Source organism: Eucalyptus grandis, chromosome 9 (genome assembly GCF_016545825.1).
Source record: "Eucalyptus grandis isolate ANBG69807.140 chromosome 9, ASM1654582v1, whole genome shotgun sequence".
In the NCBI taxonomy this organism is placed as follows: Eukaryota; Viridiplantae; Streptophyta; class Magnoliopsida; order Myrtales; family Myrtaceae; genus Eucalyptus; species Eucalyptus grandis.
This window is the reverse complement of record NC_052620.1, coordinates 26,169,776-26,192,383: the sequence shown is the minus strand read 5'-3', so window position 1 is coordinate 26,192,383 and position 22,608 is coordinate 26,169,776. Positions and strand designations below refer to the sequence as shown.

The 22,608-nt window shown below is 40.4% G+C and overlaps 3 protein-coding genes across 5 annotated transcripts; 2 read left to right on the top strand and 1 right to left on the bottom strand.

Annotated features, from left to right (window-relative positions):
* The first annotated feature begins 1,353 nt into the window (after positions 1–1,353).
* LOC104418841 (auxin-responsive protein SAUR68) lies at positions 1,354–1,941 on the top strand. The gene has a single exon (XM_010030297.3). It carries the CDS (start codon positions 1,445–1,447, stop codon positions 1,886–1,888), a length of 444 nt encoding a protein of 147 aa, XP_010028599.3. The 5' UTR covers positions 1,354–1,444; the 3' UTR covers positions 1,889–1,941.
* A 795-nt stretch (positions 1,942–2,736) lies between these two features.
* LOC104418840 (hypothetical protein) lies at positions 2,737–4,895 on the top strand. 3 transcript variants are annotated; one of them, XM_010030294.3, is made up of 3 exons: positions 2,737–2,890; positions 4,296–4,477; positions 4,571–4,895. In XM_010030294.3, the coding sequence occupies exons 2-3, from the start codon at positions 4,304–4,306 to the stop codon at positions 4,661–4,663; spliced, it is 267 nt and encodes an 88-aa protein (XP_010028596.1). In that variant the 5' UTR covers positions 2,737–2,890; positions 4,296–4,303; the 3' UTR covers positions 4,664–4,895. The 3 variants fall into 3 exon arrangements, with proteins under 3 accessions (XP_010028596.1, XP_010028597.1, XP_010028598.1); XM_010030295.3 differs by having other exon boundaries at positions 2,751–2,890; positions 4,299–4,477; XM_010030296.3 differs by lacking the exon at positions 2,737–2,890 and adding an exon at positions 2,891–3,025.
* A 2,728-nt stretch (positions 4,896–7,623) lies between these two features.
* LOC104418839 (protein RADIALIS-like 1) lies at positions 7,624–9,046 on the bottom strand. The gene is made up of 2 exons (XM_010030293.3): positions 8,632–9,046; positions 7,624–7,847 (listed from the first exon to the last, which is right to left on the bottom strand). Exons 1-2 carry the CDS (start codon positions 8,882–8,884, stop codon positions 7,843–7,845), a joined length of 258 nt encoding a protein of 85 aa, XP_010028595.1. The 5' UTR covers positions 8,885–9,046; the 3' UTR covers positions 7,624–7,842.
* Positions 9,047–22,608: the final 13,562 nt, after the last annotated feature.

Sequence of the window (22,608 nt, the reverse complement as noted above, 5' to 3'; positions counted from 1 at the left end):
GAAGAAGAAGATAATGGGAGATTGTCTTTCCTAAACCTGAGGTCTTTGAAATGCCAAAGCCGGGTTGAGTTGAAGATGATGGACTAACTGAGGTCTGTTAAATATTGGTGCATCAAGAGGACACTGCATTAATGGGAGTCGCCTAGTGATGGTGCGGAGCCATGTGAACTGGGTGGACAGGAGAATAGTAGGGACGGTGGCGATATCTGTTTCGGTTAGGTTGTCAATTCGTCTCCCGGCAAATGCAGTTCCGCCGCTCGATATGATTGTAGTACCATGTACTGCAACAACATACAATTAATGAAATTGAGCTGCAGATTCCTTTTATTCACATGGGATGCTCTTCGCTGGGAAGACAGTGGGGTGGTTTGGGAGTGAATGACTTGGCAAGTTTAGGGCATGTGCAATACATTACTGTTGGACCCAAGGTGTCTGAAGGTCACACCAAACAAGCCCTACAATATGTGGCTGACGCTTGCGGAGTCCGATGGTTGTTCCTAGATCTTGGCATCACTTGATGCAATATCTGAAGGGCCCCCATTGTCCAAGATTTCGCTTCTCATGTGTCGTTGGTGGTCCCTGTAACAGCATAATGCAGAGTCTTTCTGGTTCTAAAAATGTAAACGGGATAAGATTTCGGACATACTAATAAAAAAAGCATAGTGAACTTTATAAAAACTCAGGTAGCACCTCATAATCTTACATGCAGAAAAAGGAAAATATTATCTGTCATTAGACTCTCTGTCCCCTTAATGAATGGTTTCTTTCTTCCATTGTTTTCCAAATAAGCCTAAACAAGTGTGGATATAAACCTTTGCTTGTGGCATTGGCTCACTTACATCAGTTCATTCTGCTATTCAGTATGTCTTCTCGGCGACTTGACAGAAGGTAGCAAGGCCCAACATATCACCTATTTATGTGCTTGAAATTTCTGAATTTTCTGGGTCCAGCAGAATTGCTTGCCAATGAGACCAAGAGTTTGTGATAAATTATTCAATTGTCCGTCGATGTTGATGATACAAGAACCGGCAGGGATGGACAGTGGACAATTTTTCCTGTGACCTTCAGCAATTTATGTTTGATCTTATGATTCATGGAAAGAATTTGGCTAATCGAGTTGACAACCAAACTGTTATGGACCCTACTACTGTGTAGACAAACTAGCAAAATAGCAAGAGAATCCTTCTCTTCTGTCACGCAATCATGTACTCATGAGCCCCACAGAACCAAAATCATAACTCTATGAAATTTTTCTCGACATGACCACATGGGTTTGGTAACCATGTGACTTCACATTGGAAAGATACATTGAATGCCAATTCGTTAGTTCTCTCAGTATAAAACCGGGGAAAGACCAATACTTTCTGCACAACCAGAAATAGCACTCAAATTCAACAAAAAGCAAGTTTGCTCTTCCGTTGAGAATTAGTCGGAGTTGAGCAAGATGATAAGCACAAAGAAGCTTATTCGAATGGCGAGGAAGTGGCAGAAGATGGCCGCTGTTGGGAGAAAAAGAATTTCGTTTCATCGGACGAACAGCAAGTCAGCTTCAGCAAATGCAAATAGATCATCCGTTGCTCAGAAGGGTCACTTCGTTGTCTATACAACAGACGAGAGACGCTTCGTGATCCCCCTCTCATTTCTCAACAACGAAATAGTGAGGACGCTCTTCAGCGTATCAGAAGAAGAGTTTGGGATTCCATGCGATGGTCCAATCACGCTTCCAATTGACGCGCTGTCTATGGAGTACATACTTTCATTAGTTAGAAGAGGCCTGACCAAGGACCAAGAGAATGCTTTGCTTATGTCGTTCAACAGACAAAGCTGCTCATCATCCTTAGCTTTCAATCAAGCATTAGGAAACCTAGAAATGCTTGTTTGTAGCTAGTAGAAAAAACATGTACCAACTCTTAGTAGATAAATGAAAGTAATTTTGCCACAGTCTACGTGCTATTCTGATTCATTTCTATTTGGCTTAGATCATCACAGCATTTTGTGATAACTGGTTTTGACACAGACCATCATGTCCTGCATTACGGATCCGTGCAACCAAAAAATAATATGTCGATCTGCTAAGTAGACAGGGTAGACTTTGAGGTATCCAATCAAACCATTACTGTTATCATTCGGATGTTTCAGCTTAGCGTGCTCGAGTTCGGATCGGTCTAGTCAGCTCGGCTGCCGGCTTGAGTGACCGCAAATCCAAATCAAACGGTTCGGGATTATCTCAACTCCAATGGCGACGCTTGAAGCTTCGGGTTCCTAATTAATATAAACATATAAGGTATACTCACCAACTTGAAGTCCCGGTTAAGGATCTCGAAAAGTTATATTGGCGTGTAGAAGTTAGGAAGTCTTTTGTGCTTATACTCTCCTCTTGCAGGGCTTTGCTATACGACTCAACTGCTTGACTGTAGAACACATTCACCAGCAAAATCAATACATGAATCTTCGACCAAAAAAAAAGGAAAACGCGTTAACCGGGTGGGGGCCTTTACCGCTTATTGACCCGATCAAGCCCACAAATACTTTGGGCCCATTTGGCTGTAGTAGGCCCATTGCCGACGGCACTTGCCCGGTAGACTATTGGAGCCTGACTTGATGCTCAAGGCGTAGAGCAGTCATCCGCTGCATGCGCATCCACTTGGGTTAGCTCCGCATCTGAAATTGATCGAAGCCGTTCAAACTCATGAAGCCCGAGATCAACCGGTCAATGCCTCCTCGCGCTTCGCAAACAGCCCAACTCGGCAGCGACACGTGCCGAGCTCACAGGCGGGTGCTTCAGGGAGTTTTGAAGGCGAGGGACTATATAAACCCCCAGGTGCCTGTTCTGGAAACGCCGCGCGATTTGCCTTCTCTCGAATTCAGGCATTTGCAGGGATCAATCAAGGTACGGTCCTCATATAATCTCGCTTTCCGTCGATCGCTTTGCGCGTCTGATGATTGCGAATCTCCTGGAACGCCCCATTGCCCTGTGGCTAATGCGGTTTGCTGTCGAAGAGTAATTCATGAGTTTTGTTTCGTGGTACGTTATCATGGTTAGTAGTTTCGGAAGATTCGAGGACGGGCTAGGTTTTATTTTTTGGTCCGAAGAGGATGGGCTAGGTTGAAAGGCTGAGTTACAGATAGGTGTGCGCATTGTGCAACTGCAGTAGCGGGTATAATTAGTGATATTCAGGTGTTAAGATGAAGCAAAATGTTTTTTTTTTTTTTTTTGGGGGGGGAGGGGGTTTTGAAGGTGTATTAGAAAGATGCATACCGGTAAGATCTTTCCCTTATGGTCTTAGATCGATGATCAGCTGATGCATGGTGGTTGTGCCGGTGAAGTGCGGTTTCATTAGGTGGAGGCAACTTTGGCGGGATTGAGTGAGCGGCAATGCGATTTGGTTACGAGTTGATATTTCTTGGTGGGCGAGGACCTGCGCCGTTTATTGTGATCTTTGTTGACTGGATTCCGTGGTGATGTTTTATTGGCGATTAATTGTTTGGATTGGTTTTTGATTAGAGGAAAGTTGAGAGGCATGAGAATGCTTATTAGGACTCTCGTGTTCAAAATAGCAATTCGCTTCGTTGTTTTGAGTTGTCTGAAGAAACTTTTCACATTTTGAAGCATCTGGTGATAACTGATGAGTTAGGCACAAGGAACGAAATGTGATGGAGTTAATTTTGCTAAAGGTGCCAATTCTTGTGCTTTGATGCCTAGGCATGGTGGGGACAGAGGCAGGAGCAAGGGTGTGAAAGCTAGATAAATGAACCTTCTTGTTTCTTCTTGACACGTGGATAATATCTGTTTTTTAGCATGTAAAGAATCATTTGCCTTTAGGATGGGCTGTTTATGATGTGTGATTGGTGCATATCGTTTGTTAAGTTGTTCATATGGGTGGTGGGTTGTGGAAGTTTTGCTTAAATTGGTATTAGCAAGGGAAACACCATTATTTGTATAGGAAGTTGAGGATATACTACTGCTGGTTGTGTCTTGAAATAACCAAATCTATACTTCAAAAGCATAAGAAGTGACAGTGTCCTTTGGTGCTCTTTGCTAAGCACAGAAGCCAAGAACAGATGAGCTTGGGTATATGGTAGCATGAACTTGTTTTTCTGTCACCCTGTATTCCTGAATTATTGAGCTCATCATAGAATAGTCTGGTGCTACACGATCTGAAGAGTGCAAGTAATCAGTTCTCATGTGCATAATGCACTTGACACTGATTTCTTACTCTGATTAGTGGGTCTTAAATTTTTATTACGATTTCTTTACATGTGATATGACATTGTGTGTCACGATTGAATTGCAGCAGCATCCATGGAAACCCCAAAAAGCCAACAAGAGAAGCCTTTGCCTCCATCTCTTGCTTCATGCCGGAAGAATAAGAAGGATGATGCCACTTTTTTGGAGGATTTGAAGGACCACATTGATGAATTTATAAATGCATCCATGGAAGAGCATAAAACTTGTTTCAAGAAGTCCATGCAAAAGGTTTTACCTGAGTAAACCATAAAGCAGTCCACTCCTTCAGGTTCTTTTTTGTCCAGTCTAATTTTTAACTCCATCCGATTTTGTTTGTATCAGATGTTTAGAATGTCGAAGGTTGTTGCGGAGAGGAGTTCTGCCACCCAGGAAGTTGAAAGTTCTCTGCCGCTTCGGACAACTGTGGCAGAGTAAATCATCCCTTTGTGGCGCTAGCACACTGTATATATGGGTGACTTGTTCTTTTTGTTTTCCACCTTGATGTAGAAGTTTTGAATGAATTTTGTTAGCTCTGGTTCGTAAGTCATATGTTTTTTGAATTTTGTTCTTCATTAAATGATTCTCCAGCTTCTGAGTTGCTAGAATAATTTACGTCTTAGTTTTCTAAATGGGCAAAACAAGTTGGGAGTGAAGAATTGCACAATGCCGAATTGCCCATGTTTTCTTTTTCTGGGTGGAAATGTGAGCATGACATATGTGCAGTGTAGATTTCTACTGAAAGAGCTGCCTCCTATTTTGGTCGTTCTTCAAGCAACCCAGAAAAAGAGGGGGTGGGGTGGGAAGGTGAACGGTGTGATCCTAAATGATATTTAACTCAATAATCATACATGGTTACCATTGGTAACATTGAGAACAACAGGGCATGTGAGGAAGTTTAGAATCAGCTAACAACTGACCCAAGTTAATGATATTTGAGCCATGCTCGATGACAAAATGAGGGAGAAAAACCCATGAAAGAGTTAACCTACTGAACCTGATCGTTGGCAACTTGGCATGTCGGCTCACAGGCTTGGAGTGGTGAGGTCTGTCATTGGTAGGGCTCTGGAACATAGATAAGCTTGTGGTAAGGGTGATTGGCGAGGGAATTCCTGGCTATTCGACTGTAATTTCGAGAAGCCTGGCGAAGCCTGTTGATGGATAACCTGAGGGATCTGTGGATGAGTCTGAGCTAAGAAGTCCAAAGGAGAATGACTTACATTCGTGATGCATTTAACTTCGATAGAGAGATCTCTCTTGATGAGTAGCTTGCATATATGTTTCAAAAAGTACTCCTCAATCTTTACGATGTTCCTCATGTGAAATTGGATTGTACTTACTCTATGCTTGGGGATGGCTCGTTCAACTAGTATTAATGGGAAACCGAAGTGTGTAGGCAAATGCATTCGACAACCTCATTGAAAATGCTAAAGTATGTAAGCTTAGGCCGAATTGGAGCTCATTGAAAAATGCTAAGTATGGATGCTTAGACCAATGTACGAAACTGGATAACGGCGTGCTGTTATATTAGCCCCTATCGAGCATATGATATGATGTGCTTATTTAAATGAAAACTCATCGATTGTCATGTCAACCTTGAAGATCGATTTAATGAATTAGGTTTTCTTTAGCTATTATAAGTGGCCTTGTGTCATGCTCATTATTATAGAATGACTATCGAGTACCCTAATTAACTAATCAGAATTATCAAAGATATATTAATGTTACGTTTGTTGAGCTATATGATTCTCTTAGGCAGGTGAGATTGTTTCTTGAGCAGTTCTTTAACAATGCATTTACTACACGAGGCCTATCATTTCACTGGCAAAATATCTAATTCTTTGTTAAAGCTTGACTTAGCGTCTTAATGACACATTTGATATTTCTTTCACCCAATTGCAATCTGCAATTTGCAATTTGCTCTATATGCACTAAATTTTAAAGTGTAAAAAGTTAGTTCTTTTAAAGAGTTCTTCTTCCTGTTCAAAAAAAAAAAAGAAAAAAAAAAAGAGTTCTTCTTCGAATTGGCCTCATCAATTTAATACACCGATCCGTCTGAAATCGTTCTTGTATGTTTTCAAGACCTTTCGTCGAGAATATGATTGGCGGGTGGAAGGATGATGATCGGATGGGCCAATGACAAGACATGATCGACCTCTCAATTCTCGCCAAACTGGCAATATAGCCGACGTCGAATGATACGGTGCTCGAGGCACGTGCCGTCTCTCGTACGTTGCGAGAAGTAGGTGAACTAACCAACCTAACCCAGCCTCGCTGGGCACTCGCATTCTCACTGTTATTCGGTGAGTTAATCCGGTCTTGAGCTAGCTCGCACCACTCCGTCTCGATTCTTGTTGCTTAGAGGAGATCTATCTGTGCTTTTCGTGGGATTAGCGATGTCTTTGTCCCATATCTCTAACTGCCGACACCAATCATTGATGTAAGATTTGGGGAACACGTGGAATGATTTCATCTCGTCAAAAGGTATGGAGAAAAGGGCATGAAAAGAATACTCAAATCTGTCAGTCCCTTCTCGCTCTCGAAGTTCTTGGTTTCTAATCATGAGTTATGACTCCCTAAAAAAGTTAAGCGACTCGATCTGTCACTTTCTAAAGGGTTACATCATTGCAGAAGTGAGCACAGTAAGAATACACATCCGCAATATAAATCAACTAGGTGAGTTTGAGATAAAAAAAAAAAAAAAAACTAGGTGAGTTGTTTATGAAGGGAATCAATCAAGCAGGTGATTTTAGCTGATGATTGCCTTAAAAATTTGTTTGGCTTGGAGTAACAATCAATCAGAACTCATGGTTCTTTAGACACGGATTCCCATGTTCAGCATAACACGCGTCATTCTATGGGACAGTAGTAATTTTTAACTTGTGTATAAGATGCTCTGCAGCTTCTGTTTTTCTTTCTCAACGAACTGTCAAACTGTGCATTTGGCAAGAGAACGCCACCAATGAAGAACTAGAAACCAACAAGTCAAGGCCTCCAGAGATTGTCTTTAACCAACTTCGAACATCATTAGAACCATAATGCACACTTCATAATCTACAATTCTCACTTGTGGCTCTCACGTGCTTTATCCATCTCGCAGCCCGCCTCAAAAGAAATGATGAAAATAAAGAAAAAGAAAAGGGAATATATGATATAATAGAGCAAGGCTTGTGACCTGTCCGCGTTGAAGCATGGATTCTTTGGATTTTGTTTGATTCCGAAATCTTTGATTCGCACCCATCAAGTGAATCTTGGTGGGTACACTCATATTCAGACGGTCATGTACGTTACTCTCTATTTATGCATGGAACCATCTGATAACGTAAGGATATAAAGAAACCCGTATATACTGTCATACTACACGTACCTGTAGAATGATTATAGAACGGGCAACAATATAACTAACACGTCGAGAATTTATATTTGCGTAATGGGAAAATACACGGTTGAGTACAACTCAAGGAGCACGTAACTTGACAATATTGAAACATTTAGATCACTGCTTGTGATTATTCCTAAAGGTAATACAGGTACTGGTCTTCTTATTATCATATATCTGCTGCTTCTTTACCATATCTCTCTCTCTCCCAATACCCTTCAATGGAGCTTCAGATTCTTCATCCTGCGTGACAAGAATCGACAGGACGTCAACTCATGCGTCGTCATCTTTGTATTTAGTCATACTTGAGATGCGCTTTCATTGTATGCAGAGGGAATAATGGTGGTAAAATATGAAGTTTGCATTTTTTCAACAGATGATGATGCTCGCGAGGAGAAGGAAAGAGAGAGGACATGATGATGATTGAGGACCATCCAGGAAGTACCAAGACCAACATAAACGATGCGTGTAATAAAAGTCAAAATCATTCTAGAAAGGAAAAGCAAAAGCTTGGTAGAGAATTTTGGGCCCATATGTGTTCTGCTTTTGTAAGTATGCTCTCCCGGTGATATGTCCAACCGTCTAAAGCCACACCCTCTGGTTTTATTTCAGGAAATTCTTCTGAAACTTCAGAAAAAGAATTGCACAGGGAGAGAGAGAGAGAGAGAGAGAGAGGGGTTTACTTTTTACTGTAGTGAATATTGTTTCTTCGTCCGGAGTGTGAAAATGCTGTTTCTTAGATGAACATATGATGATGCTAAAATAGTTTGAAATGAGGTTAAAGAAGTCAAAAGCTGATCTAGCTACTTGACTGACCTTAAGCTGACTTAATTAGCAACCATATGCTGTATGGAGAAAGAAAGGCATGTGCAAATAGAATAGGCATCTACCTATTTCATCAATACATGTTTAAAGAGGAAATGTAAAAATTGTTTATTTTTTGTCGCCGTCAATTAAATTTAGATCAAAAGAAGGTCACTTCTGTTGTCTACACGTATATAGTACAAGTACTATCTTTTGTCCTCACCATTAACGTTTCCCCGCCCGGTTGTCCTGTAATTAGGGAAAGGGACTCGGCCAGACTCAATATGCTTCACATCCTCCACAAGCAACTCATAATGCCTCTTCACCTCCTCAGCAGTTTTGCCACCCACGGCTTTGGCCACATTGTGCCAGCGGTCTGGCGTGTCCTTGTCGTACACCGCCAGTGCCTCCTCAAACGCCTTGTTCTGCTTCGCCGTCCACGAGCTCGAACCCCTCGACATTGAACTGGATGCCATTTCTCCCTGACCCGATTGAGAGATTTGGATGACTAGTTTAGACTGTATTGAAAATGCTGGGTCGCTCGAGTGGTGTCTGTGATGAAGAGGAGGGAGAAATATAGAGAGGTGTCAAAGAAAAGAGAAGGACTATAAGTCGAGTGATGATGTGAGCAGAAGAGTGGCAAAGGCCTGCTCTTTATAAGCAGATGGAGAGGAAGGGGGGTGGGTGGTGAGGTGGGGTCGAGCCAGTTGGCCTATAAATCTTTGCTAATGTCGTAAAGGGAATTTCTAATGATTTGTCTCCTTAGGAACCACAAAATGGAGAGCAAGGACAAAGATGAAGAACAATGATGTATGTAAGGGGATATGGAGAATCAGTATCTCCAACAACTTTTTAAGGTTGTTTATTATTATTAAATTGCCTTATTTATCTGTGATAAAGCATGTGCGTTTATTAAGGACAAAAGAGTATGTAAATCTACTAATTAGCCCATGTTTAAGGACATTCCTAATTTGTGAGGTGGAGTTTTTATCATCTCTTGAAAGATCAATTTACCATTCTCAAAATGCCATATTCAAGTCCGTTTTTGCGTACCTCTCATAAAATTTCGCAACCTTACGACAAATATTTGAAATATTTTATGATTCAATGGACATCTCATAATACCTATTTAGGTTGATGTGCCCCTCGTGGCTGATATTTGAAATCTTCCGGGATCAGATCTTGAGATATTTGTTAGAAGTGCCCCTCGTGGCTGATCCAGGAAGTAAGTCCCCAAGAGATAAGCATGAATTTAAAAATAGACGGAAAAGTAATAGAGGACAAAGCAGAAATCCCAGAGACCAGGGTGAGTAACTTTTTTTCTTCTTTTTTCCCAGCTACAAAGGGATTTTGTGCAGATTTGTCGCTCTTGTTTTTACCCTCTGAATAATTATTATACAGATTGCATCATTGCGTCATGGAGGTGGGCCATGCAAGCTCAAGACCACAATTGCAACACTTTCACGTGTGCACCACAATCCATATCTCCTGCTGCAGCAAGAACAGCTTTTATGGAGTTCAGTTTCAAGAAAGCTGCCTCTGATTTGTGCCCTTCCGATCTTCATGTTGCAGGAGGAGGGATCTCTTATGTCTTACATATTCTCTGTCCTGAACAACATGCCAAGCAATTTCTAGCTGGCTATCTGAGTCTGTACCAACCATTACTGGCTTGCCAATGATCTTACTATACCCTTTGTCCTTCCCTGACAGGTTCAACATTTGTCACCTGCTTCTCAAGCGGTACTCGCCACTTTCTTGAACTTTCGTCTACGAGATTTTGCAGTGAAAAGGTCCGTTCAAACGGACCTCGGTCTAGACCCTGCATTATTTTCATTGAAAGTCCCTAAAGCACTTTGGGTCGTTCATTCTCGAACAATAGTTTACGTCTTGATACTTGGGAAGTGTTTCTTTATAATGTCCAAAGAGGGCTTTTCCTGGTCTCTGGTCAGTAGCAGGGCAGGGATGATTAGATTAGATTAGAATTTCAACATATTCCTTCTTAGCCTCAGGAGATCAGGGAACAGAGAACGAGATTTATCAGTCCAACTGTCAAATCAGTGGCATAATCCCAACATGATATTCTCCTGATAAATATAATGTAGAATGAGACCGGAAGAAAGAAAATTAGAGAAGTTTCTATATTATTCAATGTATCACATTGAAAATTACATCAACCTAAATAGGTATTATGAGATGACTATTTAAGGTAACATATATCACTCAAGATATGCACAATCAAATGAAGATATTTGCACAATGTTTTAGAGTTATAGAATACCAACAAAAATATTCTAATGATCTCTTTATATGGTAAAATGTCCTAGAGAATCATCCTAATTATCTTTAACATAAACAATGTTATATAAATGTTTCTTTGGCTTTTCTTCGAATTACTATATAGAGTAGAAGTTGGCCTATCAGATGGCTAATCCCTTCTAAGAATACCAATAAATGCACTCTGTACAAGGAAAAAATATCTTTGGCATGATCTGTTCCAATCTTTTGTCATGTGTTGATTCAGACTGATCATAAAAATTGGCATAGGAGTGTCTGCCCACTTCTTGTTTATGCTAAACTCAATATAGGCACTAGCGTTGTCTAGTTTGCCATTTTTGGAAATGACACTTAAGTAGGAGATGAAGTCATCAGAAATTTTTACTTCTCTTGGGGTGAACAGATTGTCTGAAGCCGGACTTGCCCATGTGTCTGTTTCGCTCTCACTATTCCTTAACGATGAAGATCCCATCACAGCACATCTGGTTGGTCATGGGCAACCAAATTGCAATAATGCACCAGAATCTTTGCATGGTCCATACCCACAGAGTTCTTCTGTCCTTGCTGTGTAGATTTTCAGTGTTCTTTTCCTTGTTGAATGCAAAAAAACAACCAAAGGCCCTCCGTAATCTGCCTTATTCGCATCCGGGCCATCAAGATTTATGCGTGTGTCTCTCCAGAAGAGATCGATTTCTTCTATTTGAATGCAGGGCATCATTATGTAGTCGAAAATGTTAGTACAGGGGAAATGGGGGAGTTTGGGACTTTCGTAACCGACGAGCCCCTTTCTCTCATGTTATTACTATTTGAGATTGTGTTTGGGACAGAACCTTGCACGGCATCCAACGTGGCCAGATTGAATTTCTGCAAGAATTTTCTTGGGGACCCTGATTGATTGAACAACACATTCCATGGAATGAAAGACTAATCTAAGAAAGCAATCCACTACTAGAGCAAATCAAGATCCCATGGGCATAAGAATGTTAAAAGAGTAACAACTTTCGGAGGTTGGCGGTGAGATATTATGCCACCCCTAGAGCTGCAAGTTGGCTAGCGTTGCCCCATCCTAGTGACCTATTTTCGCAAAAGAGATCTTACAACTAGGCGTCAGCTCAGTCATCCGACCGGTCCAAGAATCAACGAGAAATGATCCACATTTGATTTGGGAAGATAATCTAGAACTCAGGATTGCCAGGAAGGGGAAGGGGGGAAGGTTCCTAGAAGAGAAGTGGCAGGCAAGCATCTTTCGTGCTGGAGATATAGATGCTCTAGTATGTATCATGTCCACTTGCAAAACCAACAAGAACCAAAGCTAATAATGGAGGGTAAAATTTTTGCCAGAACAATTTTTTAAACTGGCCTCCCGGTTCTGGTATTTTCGTACCTTACTAGAGCTGGAGTTCACAAATATTGCAACACATTCAGGTTCTCTGTCCTGTTACTCTTTCCCTCTACTTACCATTATGTATCGCGATTAACCTGTTTTGGGCAAATTCGTGTTGTTCTAGGACAATTACATCGTATTCTGCTAGTTGAACTGTATCTGGGATACGTGGCCCCCTATGTCAAGTTGCAACCGTCCTAGTCATTGGATTCTGTCCACAGGCTAATGGGGCAGGAAATGATCATTAGTTGAAAATGACTCGCGAGGAAATTTTCGAAGGAATCTGTACGGGGAAGAAAAGAAAAGCGTTGCTTTAGATACACCTTCCTCGTCCACTATTCGAATCCTTATCACTGAGCCTATCTCCCACAAGAATGTAATATTTCCCTCTTCCTTCCTCTCTCTTAGGAGTTCTCCTTTTCGTCCCGGTGGTCCATCCTTGCAAGTGGAAGGAAGTCGTCATCCGGGCTCTCGATCAATAAATGGCCCTAGTTATGCTTCGCTTGATTGTGTAATTTCCAAGGTCCTAGTGTTGACAACAATCATTTAGACAATTGAGTGCACCTAAATGAAGTCTTGTTTTGACATGTTACGGATCAGGGAGCTGGAAACCTACCGACCTTGCGGGAAGGCGCAAAGTAGTCCACACAGACGTGGCCGACTTTGCCCCACAGCAGCCGGAAAAGCGTTGCCTATCCCTGTCTCGATGGAATCTTTGAAGGAACAATACAAAAGAAAGAAAAATGGGTGCCTGGTGGATCCAGTTGAAGAGAAATTTTTTTTGTTTTTCTTTTTCGTCACGAAAAATTCTACAGGGAATATGCAGAGTTGAGTGCTGCTTGTATCAACAGGAACCTCATGTGGGTTTTGATGAGCATTATTTTTTAGCTTTCATGGTTGGACTTTGGCCTCTCCGTGACATGTGATTCTAGATTTGAATGGGTTGAAGCCATATGTAATGGACCCTCAAACTTGATAATACTTTTGTGGCTTGTAATGAATATTGACGAAAGAGATTGAGCCAGAAGAAAATATGAAGCAGACTGCAAAGGACTACGTAGCTCACCTAATTAAGAGGAATAAATTCCTGAAACTTTTAAAAGATCACCTGCAGCTTTTGCTTACAAGCATTCATTCTTCAACACCATCTTTAAAATCCGATGTGCTGCTCAAACTGTAGGATCATCTAATTTACAGATTTAGAAGGTCAAGTTTTAATGGATACCAAGAGTCTGTCGGGAAACGATAATCATCTCGGTATACCAATCTGATCTTTTGTGTTTGTTGTCCCTAAGTTGCGCTCGAGAGTCGATCACCGTTCTCTAATTTCTGATTGTTGATCTGCTTCCTAAAGTCAAGATGCGAAGAAGTTGCTGCCACACGAAGTATTTTCGCAATTCGCCATCAATTTTTAGCTCTCGAAATGGGAAATATCGCTTTTCCGATAAGATAGAGCCGACTAACCTATCCGGGTGAAGTGACAGAGCTGTCTCTTGTAACATGACGACGATGGGTTGAAATGAAACGTACTTCATCTCCTTTTCTTTCCTTTTACAATGCCATAATAAAGACACATTGGAAAGACGGAAATTAGGGGAAAAAAAAATCATCATCAGAAACCAAATTGTGGCCCGAAGTGGGTGTGTAGATATTCGTTTGAAAGAAACATGTGCACTGAATTATTTCACTATTGATTCCTGCGTGTTCTGATCCAATGTCTATCTCATACTTCTGCAATTAACAACTATTTGAATTTGGTCAAGATCAAAATGGATTATAACATTCTACAACTTAAGGCGCGTTTGATAATCATTCTGTTCTGGATAATATTTTTTTATCAAAAACGTTTTTTTTTTTTCTGATTTCATTCCCGACAACAATTTCTAAACAAAAGAATGTGCTTCCTAATTATCCAAAATTTCTACTCCCAAGATAAAAATGTGTTTGATATGATTTTTATATTTTTATATTTATTTTAATATTTTTCTCTTTTTCTCTTCTTCCTCCTTCTTCTTTGTAGCGGAGTCACCGACCATCGCCATGGCGGCGACCAGGCTAGACAAGGTCTGGTGAGCTTGTCGAAGGCTCCTCACCCAAGTAGCGCAAAGTCAGTCTCACCCCAGCCTAGCGAGGTCAAGCCTTGCGCTGGCTAGCGAGGCTCAGCCTCTCCTTGGCTAGCGAGGTCGACCTTATTGAGCCATCGCTAGGCAATGCTGACCTGGAGGTGGCTCAACGAGGTTGAGCCTCGCCCCTCGTGACGCCGAGCCTTGCTGTGGCTTGGCGTCACGGGGGGCTAGCAACGTTCCGACAAGATCATCAACCCTTGTTTGGCCAATCGCCAACCATAGCCGAGGCTTGCAACCAGCCAAAAGGAAGAAGAGAAAAGAAACAAAGAAGACAAGAAAAAAAAATAGGAATTGATTTTAGGAATTGTTCTCGGGAATAAGAAATTAATTTTTTCTATTTCTTGATTCTATTTCAAATCTATTCCCAGAAACATAAATTTTACCAAACGGATTTCCGTTCTTTTTTCATTCCAAGGAACAAAAGAACAAAAATAGTTGTTCTCCGGAAGGTCACCAAACAAAGCCTTAGCGGATCTTTTTGAAGGACATCCGTCGGTCATTCTATAAGTTAATTTCCGCAAATCTTCTTGACATGACTCCATCCTTGCTTCCTACAGTTCATAAAGCAACTCAAAACTTCCCATTGATTCAAAAGATCTTTAGCAAGCTGAGGTTCATGCATCAAACACGTACGTCCGATGAAAATGACGAAACTTAGTTTTACAACCATGTATCTGACCAAATTCATGAACGTCATGCATGCACAGGCACTTATATGTCAGTTTCAGAGGGACGTACACATGCATGCACCCAGATAATTTCCTGTGTGGGGGTCATCATGGGCCCAAATTGACTTGCACAGAAGGCTAAAAGACTAATCGAAGAACTGCAGCAAAATGTGGCCTACTCATACCTACCATGGCTTCTGGGTCCAACAACTGAATCTTTTGCACTAAGATTTGTCTTCCTTGATCTGTCACAAACGCTGTCACAACTCCTTGGGCATGAGAAGCTTAGTGGGCCCGATGATCTTTGGGCCAGAACTCGTGGGCTGAGACTCCTTTCTTTCTGGTTGCCATGGCCCAGTTTGTATCCTCAATCGTTCGTCCGTGAATTGATGGAATGACATAAAGTTCCATTTCTTGGGCGTGTGAAGCCACGATAGCGACTCCATATCAGCAATCCCATAAGCAACCTGTGAGAAAGCAGAAAATTCAGAGCATCGTGAGATTATTGAGTAAATAAAAGGCAACTTCAACTTGGATCATCTTCCTATACTCTCTTTATTCACGTATGCAACCTATCAGGTTCGTTATACGAAATGGAAAGTGCATTAAATGAAGCATCATATCATAGCTGAGCTGATGAAATGTCTCTTTATGCCATCGAAAATGGTGGAAGATATGATATAGTAAGAAGTGATTTGTGATTTTTATCTTTTGAAATCCGGCCAATGCTAGTAAGAAGGCATTCGAAAGATGGCTAAAAGTGTCTATTTATCGCCGTTCATGATCACAAAAGAACAATTGGCTCTTGAAAATTCTGACTCTTTTCTCAATAATTTAAGCATTTCTCCTCATATGAGAATGATTTGAATTAGCATCGTATTACTTGAGTCGATTATGTTGCAATTGTGAATTTGTCAATCAAAGTATCCTCGTGCGTATTTTCTTATGGCAATTATTGGCTTATTAAACAAGCTAATCGACCTCTATTATTTGACTAAATCCCTTTATTAGACTGATAAAGCACTTGTTTCAAAATTCATACCCGGTGACCAAACTTGTAATTCATCTTTTAAGTTAGCTATTTTTTTGCCCAACCTCTTCAACCAAAATTGTCGTGGAACCACGAGTTGATTCTAAGAGTTCGATTAGACACCCAACGACAATGAAATGTCAAAGATGTGAGGTGCATCAGCAGCACAAGTAATCGATTCAAAGAGAAATATAGTACTTAATCTAAGAATTTTCTGAAGAAGATGCCTATCTAGGCCCAGATGTTCACACAGCCTAAAGTGTGTACATAGAACTGGTCAAGGTCAACACAAGCAGCGTTCAGAAAAGACGAGTCAACTTTTGAAAGATATAGTTTCGTATGTGGTTTTTCCGGATGGAATCCCTCTTGACATCCACATCAAAATATTAGTTGTCGTTTTCTTTGAACTTTCTCCCTGTCAAAAATAGTTTTGTTTTCTTCCTGTTCGGAGAGAAGTTTCTCCTTACAAGTTATATTGCTTGATATTGAGGGAACTCGAAAAGTAATAGGAATAGAGTTTCTTAGTTAGGGCATTGAAAATCATTTCCAGTGATGTCTATATCTAATGAATCATTATTATCATGTGTCTTCCTCACAGAAATTTCAACAGGTATAGAAATTTCAACAATCAACCTGTTGTAATTGATTTAGCGCATCGTGCCGACCGTTGTATGTGATGTGATTTTCCTCTTTTTACACATTTTGCACCTTCTCGAAACCAAAGATTGTTAGTAGCAATTTGACGAATCGCAGGACATCGGGTAAAAGTCAGTTCCATCTCAATCATTTCTAACCCTTTGCCGTGAGAATCAAGGTTGGAAGCCGAGGTTGTTCATTCTTGAAGGAGAAGTCAACTTTGGTGCGGGGATCAGTGACTTGCCAGTAACTCAAGACCAGACGTTGCTCCTTTTCGATGCATCCAACGATAGATGGAAATTCGCCCCCAATTGATCAAACGCAAGAAAAAAGGAACGTCAGACACATTGCCAAGATGGACAGCAACCACCCATGATCAGTTTGGCTTCTTCTCCTCCATCAGCATCGATCTTGCTTCTGTTGTTGCCTAGTTAGATATGTCAGACAGAGAAAAAAGAACCTCCCCCGTTGACTCCGCCGAATCTAATAGACTTTCTTGAAATTCAAGAAACGGAAGTATTAAACGAAACCCTAGATTGAAATCAAGAAAGTAATTCACCTCATTCGAACGTGTGCCCCCCCACTGACCGGGCTCCGTAATGGATTCTGGACGTGTTCCCATGGGGTTTTTCAGCGAACAAAAATCATGCATCCTTATGGCGCACGATGGCGTGTCGCGTTCCTAGCAACGACAAAAGAAGAAAGGAGAGGGGATTGAAAAGATAGAGAAGGCCAAAGAACATGATTGCAATTCGCGTAATGATGCAGGGGCGTTTACTTCCGAAGATTCTTCAATCAATCCCCCAACCACTTTTTTCTCATATGAACACCTTAAGAAATTGGCAACTTTGGATATTTTAAAATGTGTAAATATTATATTGATGGAAAGAAAATGGGATTGCGAAGAGAAGATGCAGCTGTTCCTAGTTGTCGTGTGAAGAAACTGATGGGAGATAGAATAAAAAAAATGAAACGGACAGAACATGGGGGTCAAATGTATGCGATGTCGACTAAGGTTTCACTCGCCCCCATCGCTACAGTGCCCCACCCATGGTTACGTGCAAGCATATGCTCAAACCACAATCATTCAATTGCAAAAATCATTAAAAAAAGAAGAAGAAGAAAGTTGACGATATCATTAAACGCTTCTTAATCTTGACTAGACATCAAATTAAGTAGCGTACGTAACTAAGAAGCAACAACCGTCCTATAAGAAACTCTCAGGAGTAAGATTTGCGTTTTATGTTACTTAATCTTTAAAAAAGAAAAAGGAAAAACAATGGAGTGCTCATAATCAAACCGGTGTGGTTATTGCTCTTATGAGAATCTTAATCGGATGCCATGCTGGTAAGACCTCCCTTATAATGCACATACTTAACTAATACCCACGGATTTCTTATAGAAGCCGGCGGAGATAACCGACGGGCAAATGGGCACCCAAAGCCACTTGAACATGTGTAAGAATCTTTATTTAGTTCGCAAGCATATGCTCAAATCACTACCATTAATTTGTAGAATTCAAAAAAAGAAGAAGATGATGAAGAAGAAAATGATATCATTAGATGCTACTTAATCTTGATTAGACATCAAATTAAGTAGTCGGGTTGTACGTAACTGAGAGCAACCGCCGACCTATAAGAAACCCTTTCCTTGGGAGTGAGATTTTGTGTTAGATGCTACTTAATATTTTTAAATAGAAAAAATAACAATAGATTGCTAGTAGACGAACCGATTATCACTCTAACGAGAATCTCAATCGAACATTAATCTTCTATGGCATGCCACAACAATGGTACCTCCCTTCTAATCCACATACTCAACTAATAACCACAAATTTCTTATAGAAGCCGGCCGCAAGCTACTCAAACATGTGTAAGAATTTTTACGAGTTAATTCATAAAAAAAACATCAACTTTAAGTCAATGGACAAATCTGGCCAAAACTTTCTTTTGTCTCATGAAAAAGCACTAACTTTAGGTTGAGGGACAAATCTGGCCCGTATACTCTTTTGTCTCATAAAAAAGCACCAATTTTAGGTTAAGTGACAATTCTGGCCTCTTTTTGTTTTATCTCATAAAAAATAACAAACTTTCACTCTTATCCAAAATCGAACCCCTACCATTAACTTTCTATTTGAAATTAACTTTATTTCAAGAGAAAATGTTCTAGTTGTGAGGTTGGTGGATCTCATCAATGGTTTCTCTTGATGGGCAGTAATCTACAGTTTCATATTACAACAAAACAATAAAGTCTAGATAGAAAAATTTAATTAAAAGATTTTTTTACTTGTTAGTGAAGTATAAGAGACGGCAATGGATGGTGTTAGCTAGCAAGTGCACATGGATTTCTTGATAAGGACAATCAATGACTCTAACTTAAGGGGGGGCAAATTTGGGATTTAAGTTAAAGTTGGTGATTTTCTTTTGAAACAAAAAAAAAATAAAATTGGGCTAGAATTATCACTCGACGTAAAGTTTTTTTTTAATTTATGCTGGAGGAACCGCCTTGACTGACAGCCGCCACGTAAACCCCCAAGTGTCACTAGCAAAGAGACCACCACCCCGGCACCACGCGTCAATCACCTAATGGCCCAGCCACCTGCATCGCAGGGGCTTCAAACTCCCAACCTCTCCCTCAAAGGCTTAAAGCCTACCCGGGTGTCACTCGACCTAAAGTTAGTACTTTTTTACAAGACAAAAAAGAGTTCGGGCCATATTCGTCCCTCGACCTAAATTTTATACTTTTTTACGAGACAAAAAAAAGTTTTGGCCAGATTTGTCCGCTGACCTAATGGTAGTGTTTTTTTTTTTTTTTTTTGGAATTAACCCGAATTTTCCAACTCAATACTTTCATAAGAGAGAGAAAGAAAGAGAGAGAGAGAGAGAATAAATGTATAAAATAAAATCACGAGAAAAGACAATCACAATCTTACTTCTACACATGTCATGTAAAGATTCTCGCCATTTAAAAAGAAATCCCAGAAAGATAATTGTTAAGACACAAGATCCTACTCATCATCAGTGAATATTCTAAAATTATTTCACGCTTATAGGCCTTTTTCCTTTCCTTTTTTCTTCATGCGCATAAAGATGATTTGTATTCCTCTGGCAAAAAGCTCATTATCGATTCGGCAAGTCAATAATAATAAAGCAAAAAGCTGCTGAAACCCCTCCCTAATAATTTTGCGAAGCATGGAGGAGCCCTCTACAGATGATAGGATGACGGGGAGACCGACATTTTTAGAGGGCGGGTGGAGGAGGCACACATCAGCACCTGCAACTGCGGCTGCAACTGGTGGTTGACTGACTCGATTTTGTACTTCTTTTTTATTCAATATTGTGCCCGAAACAGTATTTGTTTTGAAATTGACAAAACAGAATAAGGGAGAAAAGGCTGAAGAGAGGAGGAGGAGGAGGAGGAGGAGGGGGGACCATACACCATGATATGGGGATGCATAGGCACTTTTTCATTGATGTGGGAAGTGAAGAAAAGAGGAGAGTTTTCACCTCCTTTTGCTCGGCTTCTTTCGTAGGGCTCTCTCTTTGCTCCTGGTAGTGGACAAGATACAGGGACTTTGATGACTCCACCCAGTCAAAGATTAAATAATAATAATAAAAAAAAGCATCAAGTGGGGTCCATTTGTTACTATTCCCCACGCCATGCAAGCAAGAGAAATACAAGCGAACAAACGAAAAATTTGTCAAGGTTTTTAGCGAACGGAAGTTCAGCCCAAATCCCACTTCTTCTGCATATGATATGGGAAAGCGACATAGTTGAGGCTTTTGTCTTTGACAATAACGTTGCTTTTGTTCCCGCGAGATCACCTCAAGGATGCCTTTGGCACCCGAAGGTCGCGGACCGATCATAGAGTCATGTTCGATGAATGGAACGCGTGGACTGTTCGCTCTTATGTTGAGCAATGAGAGTTAAAGAAGGGCCATGACTTGTTCTTAAAAGCAATATTCTTTAGACCAAAAGAGTTAGGCGAAAAAGGGGAGAAAGCCTTCCATTCATGATTCTACCGTACGATTCAAATTCAGCACTCTTTGATATTTTGAGAAAAGTTTCTTTTTGGAGAGAAAAAATTGTAAGCGTTAGCTTTATAGTAAAATCAAACGCGAGATTGAAGAGGTGATGATTTATCATATGACAGATGTTAGTGATTCTAACCCATCTATCTCCATTTCACGGACTTAACTGGTAGAGTTACATGATGGCACTTGATTTTTCCAATTTGGCATGTTGCCACGTGATTTCTCGTACTCGGACGTTGACGATTTCCTTCCATTTAGCAGCGAGGATCGGCCAAGACATAGGAGGCACTATTTTAACGTAATACAGGTACAACGTACTTTCCAAGGTAGGTACGTGCTCTCCTGTTCTAGGGACTGTAATGGGGAGAACGTGCTCCCCAATAGGCACAGTGGAGTGCATGCTTTCCGGAGCGACTGGTCTGTCCTCTCCCCTTTAATTAACGGGACTGTTATGTCCGTGGGACGTTGCTCTCGCGCTGCTGGTGCCCTTTAACTTTCCTCTGTTGTTGCCATCAATGTCCCAAGAACCCAAGAACGGAGATCGACCGATCCGAAGCAGAAGGGGACGAAAAGGCGAAAAAGAGGAAGAAGAGAGTTTCGACCACTTCAATAAGTGGGTTGACTCCCCCACTATCTCCCCTTCTTTTTCCAAAGTGCCATTCCTCATACGTCCCCTTCTTCTTTTCGCCACCAATGACGAGCTCTGCCTCCAAACCTTCCTTTGCCACAAGTTCAGATCTTCAGTACCCTCGTCAACGGGTGGAGTCAACGCAGTTGTTTCGCTAGGACAACAGACGCTTACTTGATTGCAGAGGAGGAATGAGGAGACATCGGTGTCGCCATGACATAGGCATTGAGACTCGGCATGTGGGTGTATTCTAAAATCGGGACGGGAAGTTGTGACACGTGATATGTTGATTAGGCACGTAGCTTCTCGAGATAGGGAGATCAAGTGAATTGATGTAATGTAATAGGTGATCTCTCTAGATCAATAAAGTCTACAACAAATTGCTTTTGTGTGAGATGTTTATGCGGTTACTCGAACTTAATCTTATGCGCTCCGATTACGTGTCAGCATATGCATTCGCATTGGATTGAATGTGGCCTCATCGCGCATGCGCATTATGTGTGCTCTTATAATGTGATTAGCCAATGCAAACGCTCCATAGAAAATAGCGTATTAGCGATTCCATTCATAAAAGTCTAGGTACAAAGTTCACTGTGAAAAGTCACAATCTTCTAGAATCCTAAGATATAAGATAAAGGTACATGGTTCGACATTCAAAGGCAAAGCATTATTCTTCCTCCTCCTTCTCCATAAAAAATGAGTTTAATATGAATAGACTTTTACCTTGTACTTTTTACTTGATATGAATTTTGCAACTTAAGCACTTTAACTTTCGTAATACTGGAAACACTTAAACTTTTACCGCATACAAATTTTGACTCCTGGTTCAAATTCCTTTCCATGATTTTAAAACTTTATGATATTAGAAATTTTTACAAAATAGCAAAACACGTACTTTTTTAATTTAAATCCTAGCAAACATCCACCTAGTATACTCTCGGTGGTAATAATCACTAATATGCATTTCTTTGTAATAGAAAGGGAAATTGACTCTAATGATATTTGAGATTTGGCTTAATGTATAATATGATTTCTTAATTTTAATCAAATTTGCATGGTCCTTGAATTTTTTATTTGTTCAAAGTAGTCTTTAAACTTTTGGTATATGTTCAAACTAGTCCATGAACTTAAATCAATGGAATGATGACATTGGATATTTTCATTTAGTTTAATGATTAGTTCGAACATTTGTCAAAATCATAAACCATATTGAATAAATTAAAAGTTTAAAGACGATATTACACATTAAGTTAAAGTCTATGATCACATTTAATAAATTAAAAATTCAAGAATTATATCGCATATTTAATCAAATTTTATGATTATTTATGTGATTATCCCATTATAAATTCGATGCTTCATGTCTTAGTAGCTTCACTGAAAACAGAGCATATTAGAAACCTCATATTTTATTATTTTT